Source organism: Siniperca chuatsi, linkage group LG7, assembly GCF_020085105.1.
Source record: "Siniperca chuatsi isolate FFG_IHB_CAS linkage group LG7, ASM2008510v1, whole genome shotgun sequence".
In the NCBI taxonomy this organism is placed as follows: domain Eukaryota; kingdom Metazoa; phylum Chordata; class Actinopteri; order Centrarchiformes; family Sinipercidae; genus Siniperca; species Siniperca chuatsi.
Genome location: NC_058048.1, coordinates 7,127,063 through 7,144,419, shown reverse-complemented (window position 1 = coordinate 7,144,419; position 17,357 = coordinate 7,127,063). Strand labels below are relative to the sequence as shown.

Here is a 17,357-nt window from a genome sequence, read left to right as displayed (position 1 = left end):
ATTTAATGTGTGCCCAAAAAGAGGAAAATGAAGGAATATAAAAAATGAGGAAAATATATTGTGTTCATGTAGGGTGAGATTAGTTTGTACATATGTGTCTGATAAGGAAAGGAGGAGAACTGAAAATGCATGTAAGTTTAGGAATACAGGGTGGGGTAAATCGCATTTCATTAACAGGGCCATCACAGGACTCCACCTCTTTATAATTGTGGGCATTTGGAGCCTTAGAGCACTTGCCATTTGTTTCATCTCAAGTTCCCTTATTTTGTGAGTACATACACTGTATGAGGGATGGTCAGGTGTCGATCACTGAGGAGCTCATTTTAACTTAACTTAATGTACTGTTGCGTAGTCTCATCTACGTATAATAATACATCATACTTTAGAGGCTCATCATACATTTTGCATGTAAAATCTTAATCTTCAAAGTAAATAGTAACTATATAATATAATAGTAGTGGATTAAATAGTACAATCCATCACTCTGAAATGCAATGGAGTCATAGTAGTAGTAGCATTAAATGGAAATACTATAGCTAAGTACAAATTGTACATGACATTACTTAAGTAAATGTACTTAGTTACTAACACCGCTGCCTGTCCCCCATTTCTTTGTCCCTTTTGTGTTTTCACTTTGTTGTTTGTGCATTTCTTATTTTCTATTTAACTATTTGACTCTGTATCTGTTTGTGTGGAGAAGCTCAAAAACAAATGGTCTCCTATGTTTGTGTACTTGTGACAGGCAGAGATAAGGCAGTGTGGAAATCCATTCTGCCTGGGCTCGGCCTCCCCACTGTCTCTGTCTTTGTTGTCCAGTCTCCATCTCTAGCCGACCACATGTTGAAGAGCTATTTACAGCTTTTTTTAATAGGATAATTCCACTGTCATTACCATGCCCACCAGCTAATCCCATAAACCCCATACTCATCTCCGCCACTTAGTCTCTTAAAGCAAAGCATTACTTTGTATTTGCCATTTGAAGCTTAAAACTGTATTATTCTGTCCCATCGTCATCCATCACCGGTTGTCAGTCAATGCATCGAAGGATTGATTATGCAATCTGTTGCCTTCTGGCCGCTGGAGAGTATTGACGAAGACGTTTTAAAGTGATGAATGGTAGAATTTTTTCATCATGTGTGACTTAACATGAATTTCTGCTGATTGTTCACTTATGGAATGATTAATTAGTGCAGTTTAGTGCACTTGGAAAACTGTGCATAGTTTGCATGGCTATGGTAGGTGATGAGATCCAGGGGATTATTTTGCCATAGCAACACAATCAAAGCAATCGATTGAGTCAGGTCAGACAGTGTATTACACAAAGCACAGTGTGACTACTGGTTACCAAACTAATTCATCACGGGCAGTGTACTCTGCCCTCAACCATCCAAACTTAACAATCATCTGAGAGGCTGCAGTAATAGTAGTAGATACCTTATTTCACTCAAAACCTCCAATGTCAGTCTCATGGTAGCGATACAGCAAAAGTCAGGATATCACCAAAGTCATTAGGATTCATCCTCTGGAGACCATGAATATCTGTTGTTGAGATATAGCAGTCCAGACCAAAGGTGTACCAACCGACTGACAAACCAACATGGCTGAAAATAACATTTGAAATGGAGGTTTCCACAGTTTATTATGATTAGTTTGAAATATTGCTATGTGAAGTCGAATCTAACTGAAGAACAAATCAAATTCTTCCTTATTTCCCTCATGCGCCAAGGGGAAAAGCAGTTACGCTCTGTGCAGATGATAGACTGTCCTACACTAATCTCCACTTTCCTCCCCTCTGTTTCCCTCTACTGTCTGCAGGGCGGTGGTGCACATTCAGGTCAACGATGTCAATGAGTTTGCCCCAGTGTTTCGGGAGCCCCAGTACCGAGCCGCAGTGACAGAGGGCAAGATTTACGACAGTATCCTGCAGGTAGAGGCCACTGACCAGGACTGCTCCCCACAGTACAGCCAGATCTGTAACTACCAGATCACCACCACCAACACACCCTTCGCTATAGATCGCAACGGTGAGTAGAAGAGAGGAAAGACTTTATTAATAGCGTCCACATGGGTGCAGGGTTTTGTACAGGGAAGACATGTCCATACTTGCCACAAAGAAACATTGTTATCTCAGCTAAACTGTTACCAATAGTGTGTGATATTCAGTGCATTTGAAGTTTAATTTTGTGGTGAAGTGTTGTCACTGTTTTTGTGTACCCACTTTCTCTCAGCCTGCTGCATCTACAGCGCTTCTGCTTCATTTATTTCAGTGATTTCCCACGTCCAAGAACATCTTCCAAATCAAGTTTGACGTTTTTTGCCTTCCCTTTGCTCTCCATCTTATTTAAAGAAGATGCAAAAACACATTTACATCATAACACAGTGACACTTGTGATCTAAAAATCCCATCCATGCACACATGCACTATACAGCCACAGGACATAAACGCACAAACACTCATGCTACACATACCTGCATACACTCTGGTAGCGAAACTAAATACTCTGACAGATGTCTCTCCCCAGGATAAAATGTGTTCTTTGCTCTTTCCAAGGACAAGTCAAGCTTTGCCCATAGAGCCATCAGTCTCCACAAATTAGATCACAGAAGTCTGTACACACAAACATTAAAGACACCAGCAAAGATAAATGCTAAGAAAAATCTACGCACACTCTCAAATACCCTCACAAATGTACTTCTTTCCTGAGTTGCCACTTGCACTTAACTGGGCTCTTGAACATTTCAGATAACACACAAATACAGAAATGATGTGTGTGTGTGTGTGTGTGTGTGTGTGTGTGTGTGTGTGAGAGAGAGAGAGAGAGAGAGAGAGAGAGATCCCCACAGAAATCTGTTGCGAGATGGGTATTTTCTCCGTTTTCATGTCCTCTACTGACCTTTCCGACCTTCCTAGTCTGATGGAGGACACACTGAGCTCTGCCCTTAGTGCTATTACATTCATATTCCAAAACAGACTTACACAAAGTCAAGTAGGATAAGATGCATTCCGTGAGCGCACACTTTAACTCTAGACCTAAACTTCTTGATTTGTACCACTGTTAGACAAGCTATTTAAATACAACTGGCTGTAGTGGCTCTTCTAAAAAATCTGCACACACTTTTCTTTCTTTTTTAGGAGACATACTGTAGATGCTAGGGTCATTACTGTTTAGGTTTTTGTTGCTGCCGACTGCTGAGCATTGCCCACTGCTGAGATGTTGCAATAAAAAGGCTGAGTGGATGAGGTTAGGGCCAAACTGCACTGTGAATGATACAGGGGGGAGGCTGCAGCCAGAGTGTTCTCTCTTCTCTCTCTCTATTTGAAGGGGTCTCGCTCAGCCATTGGCCGCTGAGGAAAAGGCTTTGAGAGCCCTTGAACTCAAGAGCACCTGAGGGAGAGAGGAAGAAGATGGAGGGAGGAAAGGCGGGGTTGGCTGTGAGAGCGAGAGTAAGTGCTATGACAGGACCAGGGAGAGAAGTAGATAGAAAACTGTAGTGGGCATTTCTCATTGTCATCAAATCCCATGAAAAGACCAAAAGTGACAATTAATTGATGCTACTTAACAAGTATGTCCTGTGTTTCCAAACTCTGATATACTGTAGTTTATTCCTCTGTGCCATAGAGATCCATTGTTGTCCAAAACACATCAATGAGCCACACTGTTGCACTGGGTCACATGTTCCTTCATTACCATGAACAGACAGACTGTAGTTTATTTTGACTCAGTCCCTCATACACCGTCCTGCCGCAAAATACTCACTAGAGCACCAACTTTATATTAATCCTCAGCTGAAAACAGTTACACGATTTACTCGTATGTGAGTAACATTTGCTAAAAACTGCATTGCCCGGCTGTTCAATAAAATTACTGAGCCTTTTTAATGATACTTTTAACCAATAAACTATATATTTGTGTCCCATTTCTAAAGATTTACAGGAACCAGTGGGCTTGGGGTTGAGAGCCACACACAGGGTTGTGAAGTCAGAAAGTACTGATATATTGTTGGTTTTTGAATGTGCTGACAATAAGATTCTACAGCCACGCTAGCAGCTCTGTGTGGCTATACTTAGGCACAGCAGTGCTTTGAGCTAAATGCAAACGTTACCATGCTAACATAATCCATACATAACGTAATGACAACTGCTAACATGCTGATGTTTAACTAGTATATTTACCATGTTCACCATTTTAGCATGCTAATATGAGCTAATTATGACTAAACACAATGTACAGCTGAGGCTGTTGGGAATGTCATTAGTTTTGTAGGCATTTGGTCTTAAACCAAATTAAAATTTTGACCTGATGATGGCACTAGATGAAAAGTCAGGAGATCATTAAAGTCATTAGGATTCATCCTCTGGGGACCAGAGGGACCAATTTATCCAGAGGGAGACAAGACTGCCAATACCAAATTTCAATGTCAATCTGACAATAGTTTTTGAGATATTTCAGTCTGGATCAAAGTGGCGAACCAACCGACCAAAATTGGCATCCACAGAGCTACTAACGTGGCTAATAAAAACCTTTAAAACTACACCTTCCTGGTATTGTAAATACTCACAAGCCAAATGTGTATTAATCCTCAATTGAAAATAGTCCCCAGGAACTGCTCTATTTCCTCCTCTTTGAGTAACATTTGCTAAAAACTGCAGTGCCCAGCTATTTTGGGAAATGTGTGTGTTTACATGCATTTGATAGAGAGGCAAATGGAGACAGCGAGATGAAGGGTAAAGTAGTCATTTACTAGCTGGTCACCCTTGCCAGTAGTCACAGCACGCACAGTCTGCTGACACGGACAAGTTGATGTAGTAATTGAAGGAGCGGGAATAGCAACCTCCATCATGCGGAAAGGTGTGAGTGTGTAAATGTGCAGGCATACTTGTGAAAAAAAGGTAGAGAGCAGCACAACAGATGAGGCAGCAAAGAGTGAAATGATATGAGGCTGCAAAACAGTAAGACAATGATGTGCATTTAAAGGGAATGGGAAGGTTGGAAAGCGGAGAACAAGGAGGGAAAGAATTCTAAACAAGCTGAGAGGGAGACAGAGAATGGGCAATGAGGAGGACAGTAAGGCGAACACTACCGTCCTCATATGAATTACATCTAATCCTCCCACTCACACACTCGTGTTCAAATATTCCACATTATCAACATTCAGCTCCCTGTGTACCTCTCTCCCGACAATACAAAAACCTCAAGAAGCGTTGGGGCTGTAATATAAGTCACAATAACTCATTCCAGCTATGTTTCAACTCGCAGCCAGTAAGGGCCATTAGTGTCTCATTTCAATGCTCTTTACACCCCGCAAGCATTCTCGTTCAGGGTGTGCCCTCCCTGCCCAGGCCTGGCTGCATGTATAGCATTGTCATCCGTCTGTAGTGGAAGACTCATCAAATATTAACCAACACATTAGGAGCACAAGAACTCCCTTCATGCACTCTACTCAGCATGAGAAAAGACTCTGGCTTGGTAAATGGGTCGCAGTTACCAACAAGGCAGGAGACTCTCAGTCACTGAATGTGGTCTGGAATCTGATTGTACTATAGAGACGAGTGGGTTATTTGTTTCTTTTAAGGTGCTGTGTGCAGCATTCTAACATTACAAAATCATTGCCACATTAATGTTGATATATTAGTATATATAAGGCCATCTCTTACAAAGCTGGCAGGCTATACTGTAATTTGGTGGGCAATCTGCTGGATTGGTTTTATAGCACAAAATAGGAAGTTCTATCATGTCAAGCCCACATGACTTGGACTTGTCATGGATATGATTATTTCACTTTGACCCAAACCTGAAAGTAGAAGAATCATGGCTGTAACCAGCAGTATATTCAGAGGAAAACCAGACATTCAGGCCAGTGTTCATATTTAAGACATTTGTAAGACATTTTGCAAGTGCATTTGGATTAACGATTGAAACTTTATGGCAGGAGTTTTAGGTGCCCAGGGTCTATCTGAAGAAGAATAAAATAATTGTACATGGGAAAAAGATAAAGTTCATGTTTGTACTACCTGTTTTATTAATGTTAAAAGCTCCAAGCTATCTCCACTGATTTAACATTGCACTTCTGTAACATTGTCAAACTCACGATGGACAGTCTAAGAAAAATGATCAAAATCGATGAAGCAGAACCAGAGATATCATTGTTTTTTATTCCATGCATTCTTCCTCCATGTCAAAACCTGGCACCTACATTACCCATAATACAACTCAACCGCCAACAGTTGAGCCCACTGGTATACCTATTGAATGCAGCCATCCTTAAAGGGGTACTCCAGCAATTTAAGTTGGGGGACTTGCAAGAGAGACAGCTTTTAAAAAGAATGGTCAACATCGATGAAGCAGAGGCCAAAGTTTCCTTACTTTTATGTTCCAAGTGACATCATCAGGGTTATTTTATCAGACTTTAGAAAGCTCCTTCCAAAGCCACAGAGGACATTTTACAACTGTTTCCGCAGGCTGAGTAGTACTCCCTATACATTGGTGGAGGGACCTTCAATGTTATTATTATACACCTGAGCTTGTTCCTTTTCATGTATTACTGTGGAATAAGTAATGAACACATTTCTGAGTATTTTTAATTCACTCATTTGATACTACTATAATCATCAGTCATTACATTTAGTGAAGACCTCATTTTGACTTGTGTAAGAAGTTAATAAATATATATAATATGTAGGACTTGGAGCTTGCGGATGATGATACAATTAAAGGGCTAATGGTGGTGGCACAATCACTTTTAACATACAGTATTTGTTACAACAGGGAGGTGAGGGGAGGACAAGTACCAGTATCTTCATCGCATCAGGAAGCAACAGGGGTTTAATGGAATTGTGGTCTTAATTTTAAGAAACATTAGCTCTAATCAAAGCTCTTGCGAGAGATAAAGGCTACCTGTCATCCCAACCACGATCTCATTTGTTACAGTGATTATATTAAGGCATCGCAGCTAATTTGACAATGATATATAATGATGCTTCAAAATTAAAATTAAATACCCATTATTCCTTTAAGCAAACACAGATAAACACACAGTGTATGGGCAGATAAGCAGCCATACACAAGAATTCTGTGTTATCTAATAAGTCAAAAATGCCATAAAGACACAGAATGCAGTAGACGCACACTTGAGTGACTGCTGCTACTCACTTTCCTCAAGGCAGTTTAAAGTGTATACTTAACTTTCATACTTTCTATAGTTTATACTGAACTCTAAAGTCATATAAGTCAGTAAACAGAAGAGAAGTCTTTTTTTTTTAGTCATCAGACAGTGCAGCTCCATTAAGAATAAAGTTGAGAGTAGCAATGAATATGGAAACATATCTGTTGCACATTGCTTATGACTACAATAAAATAAAACTCATTTAGCTGTAAAAGCTCACAGAGCCGTTTTATGACTCCATAAATTCAGTCTCCAAATCGCTGATGACTGAGTGAAGCCAGACTATTTCTCAGTCATAGATTTGGGTTTGTGGTATTTATTACAGAATAAAATGTTTCACAAAAACATTGTACTTTATACATTTGATAATAACTTCCTGAACCACTTCACTTATTCCACTCCAATCCACTCAACTTCTGTGAAAAAAGTTCTGAACTAACAGTCTTATTCCACATTGAAGGAAAGAAAATTTTAAACTCAATACTACATCAAATTACACATTAAAGCCTCATGTACAAATTCACCAAATGGATAGGCCTGGGTGACAGGCGACCAGTCTGTGTCAACTGAACTTCTCCACTGCTTCTACCCCAACCCCACAAGAAGAAATTTATGTTTGTTGAGGTCATGTTCTGATTTTTAACTTTTGAAATCTTAAAACTACAAACCGGGATTTGTGGCAGTCAGTGTGACAAATGACCCCTGTCGTGTCTCAATTATGAGACACGACAGGGGAACTGAATTTCCTCTACAACACATTATAATGAGTTTGCTTAAAAAAACAATTTGGGTTGAATTTGACCTTGAGTACCTCTTTTCTCCACACAAGGTAACATCCGGAACACAGAGAAGCTGACCTACGACCGCCAGCAGCAGTACGAAATCCAGGTGACGGCCTGGGACTGCGGCCAGAAGAGAGCTTTGCACAGCATCCCTGTCCGTATTGACGTCAAACCTGTCTGCAAACCTGGCTGGCAAGGTGGGTCCGTCATCACATTACTATTTGTGCATGCGTGCAAAGATTTCCGGCAGGTCTGACCGTGCAGTGTTTATACATCCAGAAACACAGATGCAGTTATTTGTGTGTGATTGCTTATGTTTGTACAATGTGTTTGTCAGCGTGCAAGCCTGGCTGTAGTGTACAGTATGTGCACAATGATGGAGCATGAAGACCTGTGTGTGTTGTCTTTTTATGCTCACAGAAACGCACAGTGCTGGAAGAAGTACTCTGATCTTTTAGTTAAGTTAAAGTAGCAATACCACAGTGTAGAAATACCCTGGTACGAGTAAAAAAAACTTTACTTTAGTAAAAGTACAAAACTATTAACATTAAAATATACTTAAAGTACAAAAGTAAAAGTACTCATGAAGAATGGCTCATTTCAGAATATAATATCACTGCATTACGATTAGTGTGTAAGCATCACTAATGTTGCAGCTAGTAAAGGTGGAGCTAATTTTATCTACTTTATATACTGCTGGGTAGCTTAATCCATGGTAAGACATCATAATTTATTAGTTGATTATATTTTGCTTTAATAATCTGACTCTGGAAAGTAGCTAGTAACTACGTTAAATGGGAATAGCCAAGTAAAGTACAAGTACCTGAAAAATGTACTTAAGTACAGTACTTGAGTAAATGAACTTAGTTACATCCCACCACTGGAAACACAGATGTGGTTATTTGCGTGTCATTACTTCAGCGTGTGTGTTCCTGCTTACCTGTGAATGTGTGGTACTTGCTGTAGTCTGCATTCTTAATTTTTCTCCATTTTTGGAGACTGTCTGGGTTTCTCCTCCCTCACTACCTACCTTTCTATAGTTCTCTGTCGCTCTCACTCTCTCTTTTCCTTTCCTGACCCTCTTTCTCTCTCCTTCCCTCCCTGAGGAATTGGCCTGTCAAGTTTAGCTGGTGTGATCAACAGCACTTTACTAAGAGCACCGTGAAACAGCCAACACGGCTCTTAGCACATCAGAAAGCAGTCATGGCAGCCTTAACAAGGCCCAGGGTAATGCAAAGACCAAAGTGTCTCCGGTGAGTGTTACAACAACAACAACACAAACAGCGCTCAAGATAACTGCAGACACAATTTACACCTGTCGGAGAAAGCAGCAGCACACGTGATGAAAGACGAACACACGCAGTGTGCGACTTCACATGTAACCATGTGCAATCTGGGTTGTTCTGTCATTAACAAGGTGATTCATGTGCTGGATTTCTTTGGAGTCCAGCCATTTATCGTCCCACAGGACATGATGTTAGCGGGCTGGTGATAAACAGCGGTAAATGAGGACCCTGGCAGCAGCTCAGTGGCAGCCACTGAACCCTGCAAAAACTGTTAAGTAGTTTGGCTCACATTCAGTCTTCCAATCTGTGTTTTCTCAAAACAAGTGGCAACACATGCCTGTGGCTTTAGATAAATTTACATGTTTCTGATCTGAGTCAGAAATTTCCAAGCACAAGGTCAGGATCTTAAAACAAGACAGAAAAAAACAAATCAATTCATTTTTCATTAAGAAAATAAATGATTCAAGGAACATCTTGAAACTCTTAACATTAGTACTATCTAGTCTGAATCATTTCTTAAGATGGGTACTTTTTGCAGTGCAGTAACAACTCTACCAGACTGAGGACAAATTTTAAGATTCAGAGGTATTAAGGTCACCAAATCAAACAGCGAAAAAGAAACTATGAAAGATAAAAGGGTAAAACTTTTACCCTTTGTTCTCAGTTTCAAAATGATTACATGTAAGTAGTACAAAGTCACAGTGGCAGCACTTGGCAGCATGCTGTGTAGTGGGTTTTTTGTGTGTAATGCCAAGAGGCAAAGATACAAACAAGGATGAATGCAAGTGGAATCACAAACTTCATGATGTACAATAAAAGCATGCAGACACACGAGAGTACACATAAAAGAAATTTGCACATAGTTGTAGACACAGTTACACACTTAAATCTTAATTTTCTCACATCAAAAACACTCAAACTTTTGAGATGCACGTATGCTACATACGCAATTACTGTGGCCATATGTACAGTTCAATGTCTGCACACAACACACATGCATTCACACACAAACACACATAGCAGCCAGGGCTGTCGTGGGTGTACAGAGTGACATTAACTTCCTCTCCAAGTTCTTTTCAGCACATGGTTATGGCGAGAAGATACACACATATACACACAAGCACACATATACTCTGCCCTGATGAAAGGCCAGTCGTCCATATGAGCATTGTCTGGCAGCAGGGATGAAGGGAAGGATGGAAAGGGAGAAGTAAATGCCATGGCCACAGATCAGGGGATGCTTAATGGGGCTAGTGGTTGTTGTATTAAAGGCAGGCTACTGTGGGAATGTCAAAGACACACACACACTTTGCACATGCACACACACACACACAAAATATGTGCTTTCTGGTAAAAAACAATAATCTGTCTGTTCAAATTAGCTATGGGCTCTGGCTCTGGACAGCGGGGCTCAGCTGTGTGTCTCTCGTGACCAATCACATGCCCTCACTTGGCTTGTGGAAACTCCTTTTACTGACGAGGAGTGCCTATTCACCCACACTCACACACACACACAGGTGTGTATAGGTTTGTGCAGCCAGCTTCTTCTTTTCAATTTCTACACTACCTTAATACCATATACTACCATACTAGCTTTTATAAAAACGATGTAACACTGACAGGGCAATTGTATGGAAGCAAGAATATTTTTTTTGATCAAGTCTGATCAAAATAGTTTTCTCTCCTGTAAAAAAAAAGAAAAAAAAATCATCTGTGAAAGCCCTGAAAGGCAAGTGAGAATTTATTATTTTTCAAAACAGTGCAGCTAATCAACGGAGGCTGATAGCGAGTTGAGCCAATAAAACCAAAATGTACAGAAATAAAGTTTATCTTTATGGATTATATTGATGCTGAATTGACAAGAACACTATCAATGTATGATGCCCTTTATCTTATGTTTCTAGAGTTATGTGTGTCTCTGATGATGACTGCTGTTAGTTATTGGTTTGATTAATGGTTTAAAATGTGTGTATTGATTACTGACGGTGGCTGATCAAGCTAATTATCAGTTAATTGTAGCCTACCTACTCAGTTTCTAACGGCAGTATGCAGTACAGAAATTATCCTGGGGAAAAAAAATTCAACTGTACTTTTATCATAAACACAGGAGAGAAAACTATTTTGATCAAAAAATGGATCACCAGAAAAAAAAAAATCTTGCTTGCCTTTTAGGGCTTCCGTATATTGAGCTTAATAATGAGTACAGTTATTTTTAATACTTACTCTACTTTTTTTTTTATTGGTGAGTGTGACAAAAAAAGTGACACAAACATAATAGATATAATGGACAAACATACAGACAATAACAAAGCAGCTACAATGATGAATATGATGATATGATAAGAGGGAGTAGAGATTAGATTAGATTAAGCTGGGTGTGGTGCTAAGTACTCTACTTTTATTTAAAGCAGCTAAAATCCATATGTTGCATCAAATGTATCACATGACATGTATCAAATGACGCTTTCAAGTCATCAGAATCAGAAATACTTTATTGATCACCGAGGGGAAACTCTTTTGTTACAGCAGCTCACTATCACATCAATGCACACAGGAATAGAAGGAATAGAAGTACTAAGCAAATCAAAATATCATACACTATAATACAAGTAAGATAAATTAAGTACAAGTGGATATAAAGTATAAAAGCTAAAATAAGTGTAAGTACCAAAGTGGATTTAGAGGTTGATAAGTATGTATGGTATAATATAATGTAATAATATATGTAATAAGTAATAATGAGTACTGTCAAGTGTAGCTTATGAAGATGATTATGAGACGGTGGATATTGCACAGCAGTAATAGAAGTATGAAGTATGAATAAATATCAAGAAATTAAACTGAAGACAGAGTATATTGCACCGCAGTATTAAACAGAGAATAGTGCACAATTATTTCAAGTATTACAGTGATGTTAATTATCCAATGTCCAGTTTAGTGACATAGGGTCATATAGACTGACACTTAGAGGGAGGAGTTAAAGAGTTTGATGGCCACAGGCAGGAATGACTTCCTGTGGCGCTCTGTGGTGCATTTTGGGGGGATGAGTCTTCAGCTGAAGGTACTCCTTTGTTTGACCAGCACGTCATGGAGTGGGTGGGAGACACTGTCCAAGATGGCATGTAGTTTGGCCAGCATCCTCCTCTCTGACACCACCGCCAGAGAGTCCAGCTCCACCCCCACAATGTCACAGGCCTTATGGATCAGTTTGTTTAGCCTGTTTGCGTCCGCTACCCTCAACCTGCTGCCCCAGCATGCAACAGCATACAGGATAGCACCGGCCACCAAACTCATAAAACATCCTCAGCATTGTCCGGCAGATGTTGAAAGACCTCAGCCTCCTCAGAAAATAGAGGCGGCTCTGGCCGTTCCTGTAAAGAGCTTGAGAGAGTGTTCTTAGCCCAGTCCAGTTTATTGTCCATGTGTACTCCCAGGTACTTGTAATCCTCTACAATATCCACGCTGTTTCTCATTGTTCAGCTGTCCAACCCACAACTTTATTACTTTGGTTCACTCTCACCACTCTCATACCATCATTTTTGGCTGTAGCAGGCAGCTGTTTTCAGAAAAAAAGCTAAAAAAAAAAATCCACTGACATAGGGAGCAGCTGGTGAACATAATTAAGCATTTAGCAGGTAAAGAGCCAGATATTTCCTTCAGGAGTTGGTAGAGACAAAAACTGAGCTAAAAGAGAGTGAATATTGGACCAAATGAATGCTAATGTTGCTCCATAACTGCTGGATGTGCAAATAAGCAACTGTTTGCTAACAAGTTCACCACATCGTTTAAAGGTATGTCTCAACTTGTTTCACAATTTGTTTCCACTGTTTCCAAGTGGCCAAGTAGTAGTGGACGGGCTGGGGTATATGATTTGAACATGTCCTGGATGATGGGCCTGAGCCATTCGCAACATGGAAGGCAAGTACCAGTGTCTTGAATTGGATTTGAGCTGCCACCTGTAGCCAGTGGGAGCAGTGTAGTGTAGGAGAACGTGGGTAGGCACGGGCTACCAAAATACTTTTACTATATTACTATACATTAAATATACTGAATACTACTGCTCCAGAGGTCAAGAATTTTCATGCTTTGAAATACTATCTGCTCAAAATATATATCATTGGCAGCTCATATCAGCCATATTTTAGTTGTGGAAGTCTCTGTATTTCCTCAAATTTCAATCCTCTCAACATACCATTGTGTTATATACTGTTGTGGTAGCATTTGAAAATATGATAACTACATCTTGGCTTTGGGATGGTCACAAAATTGGAGCCAACAGGAAGAAAGGCGGAAAACAGAAAACTATATTCTCAAAGTTTTTTCCTGCTGGTCCAAAATATTTTTTAACTTTTGAAACTATTATGGCCTATCTCCTATCTTGTCTCTTCATCTCTCTCCTTCCTGCTGTCCACACAGAAACACATACACGTGAACACACACACACAAGAAAAGCTAATAATGGAATGAGTGGACAGAAGGGAAGATAAGTGAGAGAGTAAGCGGGCTGCTGTAGAGCCTCTTCTCTTCATTTGATGGGATGGTTATCAGTTTTATTTGGTATAATACAGTTTGTTTCTAACACCACAATAGACAGTTTGACAGAAAACTTTATTTGGTCAATCTTACAGCCCACAGGCCTGACACTAGCAGTTTGAGAAAACAAACAGCCCTGGAAAAGAAAAGTTTCATCTTTCTGTTTTCTTGTTTCCATGGATAGAGTTTAAATGTAGAAATAGCCATGCAACACCATCTTTAAATTGACATTAACTGTGAATTTTATTAACCTCTAAACCTTAACCACTGGTTGTTTAAAAAAACAAAAAAAAACAAGCCATTTTTCGTAATTTACCTAAGGACTACAGTATTGACAAATAGATTTTCTTCTTTCTTGTGGGAATATCTGACGTTGTTATCTTCTAAGTTTGAAAACAACATTAGCATTAGCATGCCAAAATGCTCACAATGACAGTGCTAATATGCTGTTATGCTAATATGTTTAGCAGGTATAATGTTTACTGTACCATGAACACCATCTGTAGTGAGTTAGCATGTTAATTTGCTACTTAGCACTAAACACAAAGTACAGCTGAGGCTGATGGGAATGTCATTAGTTTTGGAGGTATTTGGTCATAAATGAAAATATCAGACAAAATTAAAGTTTTGACCTGATGATGACGCTAGTTAACAGTCAAAAAATCACCAAAGTGATTACAATTTGTCCTGAGGGGAACATGAATATCTATACCAAATTTTATGGCAATTCATCCAATATATATATTGTGACATTTCACTTAAATCAATGAAAAAAGTAACACCTGCACACTGCCTCCAAGTCACTAAATGTGCTCAAATAGACAACGTTTCGGTCCAAGTTAGATCCGACGAACATTTTGACCTGACAAAGATTGAAACATTGTCTATTTTAGTAATTTTTGTGGCTTGGAGTCAGGTTGCAGGTGTTACTTTTTTCATTGATGCTGCTTTTTCAATAGCCACACACCTACATGGTGTTTGTGTGTTTAAACTCTTTCAAATTTCACTGAAAACCACAAATGTCAACCTCATGGTGGTGCTAAAGTCAGTGGATCAACCAAGTCATAGGATTAATAAATGTACTCTCTGGGAACCATTAATGTCATTATAAAATTGCATGGCAATCCATCCAATAGTTGGTGAGATATTTCAGTCTGGACCAAAGTGGTGGACTGACCAACATCGCCATCCCTACAGCCACAAAAATACGTTAATGTTTTACAGCAAACAAAACCCATAATATACTGTAGACGGACATGTACAGTAACTTTGAAAGGATAAAGTTGAGAGTAATAATTAGAGAGAGAGATTTTTCCCTATACTTTCCTACTTTATCATCCAGCGTTGCATGGCTTTCGGTCAAAATGTACAAAATAATAATATTTTCCTTTACAATTTTTGGTATAAGAGGACGTTTTGAAAATGTATTCATTAATGTCAGCAAATCATTGCTGAACCCTATGAACCATCAGTTTGTGCTACAGGAGTGTAAATGTATTCAATGTAGTCACACACACACTCACACATGCACGCACGCACACACACACACATTATAAACTACTCTACAATGACACACACAGCTTAGCACTTGCCTTGAGTGACAGATTGTCACACTGCTGAAAAAAAATACATCTGCATATTCATATCCATCCTTGTTTTGAATATGGCTCTAAGCCTTGTGTATGTGTGTGTCCACATGCTTGTGTGTGGTGGGTGCGCACATGCCTTAGCATGCTGTTTTACTTCTAAACAGCCCCATATAAAAATTGACTCCATGGTTATTGTCAGTCAAGGCAATTAGTATTAATCTCAGACTGCAGTTCAGGTTTCTAAACTATCAGGGAATAATTAGAGCAATACTACAATATAGGTGTTTATGTTTTAAATGTTTGTTTATTTCTAATGAGACCCATGGAAGACATCATTTTTAGATGATTATACACTTTTTTGGAGTTGTTGGCGTTGAACATACCTTTGTCATCAGTAGTGTATTATGGCATCTAATGAGGAATTATTGAACAGTTCAATGAACATATAATATGTATCAGTAACAACAACATGTAGGTTTGACAGAATTATACTTGTGAAGCTGTTGTGTAAAACAATTCCATACCATACCATAAATTTAAAGGAAGGAAAATTCATTGAGAGACACTGCACTGATGATCCTGGAGGTGAATTTGTAGAGTAAGGAGAGCTGAATAAAAAATGTATATCTTTGGAACATGCGGTGTAGGAGATGTGACTGGTTATTAAAAATGTATGCACCATGCATCAATGCTACTCGTGTGGAAAGAGGGTTTTTGAAACAAGGGTTGGACCGATGTTTGCGATAAATCAGTCTCAAATATAAGCATTTCCATGTTCCTTAAAATGAATGTACTCAATGTATTCTCCGTATTGTTAGGTAAACCTATAAAATAAATGTTTTTATTGAATAGAAAAGAAACCAGGCCATAATCACTAAAACTCTACAGTGATTTCCGTAATAATGACATCATGAATTTTTAAAAGGGAGATTATATCTGATAGTCAGGAAGATTGCATTGCAAGTTTAAAAGATGGTTGCCCCTGAAAATGCTGAATGCAAAGCAAGGAACCTCAATGTTAATAAAGGCCAATCTGTAACAACTTTGAAGCGAGGGTTTGCTTCCACGTTGTGCAGCCCACTGCACATGCACATTAGTGTTTCTCCCGCTGGACCCACACGTTCCCACTCCGCTCATACTCACTTTACAGTAGGGTAATGTCACGCACTTTAATAAATATATAACCGGCATGGATGACTGGCTGAACCTAACTAACTAACAACAACAGTGACGTTGAAACATTTTTAGCTCGCATTGACGTGCTTTTGCCTCAATCTGTGCCACCCAGTGTGAATTTATGTCCACTCACTTCTTTGCATTCACTTACACACTATCACGCTGCCTCTAAAATCCCCCTTGGGGCAAACTGACTTAGTAATATCCATCACACAGCGATATTTATCTAAAGTTGTCTGACATTAGCTAACATTAGTCACCATAAGCTACTGGTCATATCAGCCCAAATAAGACTGTAGCAGCTAAACCTCTGGGTGTATTGAATTAACTAAGGGTGTGTTTTATTGCTTATGATTCCAACGTTTCATTTGTAAGAGGAAGATTGTGTTATTTCTACTTCTGAAACTTAAATCATCTTTCTTTAAAGGTCTCACATTTAGAAGGAGCTATTGGCAGAAATGGAATATAATAATTCTAAGTATGTTTTCATTAGTGTATAATCACCCGAAAATAACAATAAATGTGTTTACCTTAGAATAAGCTGTTTTTATCTACATAAAACATGTTTCTATAGTAGCCCAGAACGGACAAACCAAACACAACAACAGAACAAGAACAACAGCTCTAGATAGTGCTGTTTGCATTTTTCGCAGCCACTGTAGTTTCTCCTACATGCTTGGAAGGGGAGGGTGAGGCGAGCGGTATTCAAATGGTTGCAAACTGCAATTTCACCACTAAATGCCACTAAATCCTACACACTGGACCTTTAAAGGTTAAAACAAAATCATAACAAAAAGACAAAAACAACACTTGTAAACTAATAAAGC

At 39.2% G+C, this 17,357-nt stretch overlaps 1 protein-coding gene across 1 annotated transcript in view; it reads left to right on the top strand.

Annotated features, from left to right (window-relative positions):
- LOC122878467 (calsyntenin-2-like) overlaps positions 1 to 17,357 on the top strand; it is a 247,021-nt gene that overhangs the window by 150,905 nt on the left and 78,759 nt on the right. Inside the window, exons 4-5 of the mRNA XM_044201270.1 lie at positions 1,816 to 2,024; positions 7,994 to 8,143. Of these exons, the coding sequence (XP_044057205.1) occupies positions 1,816 to 2,024; positions 7,994 to 8,143 (359 nt within the window). The remainder of the gene's footprint in view (positions 1 to 1,815; positions 2,025 to 7,993; positions 8,144 to 17,357) is intronic.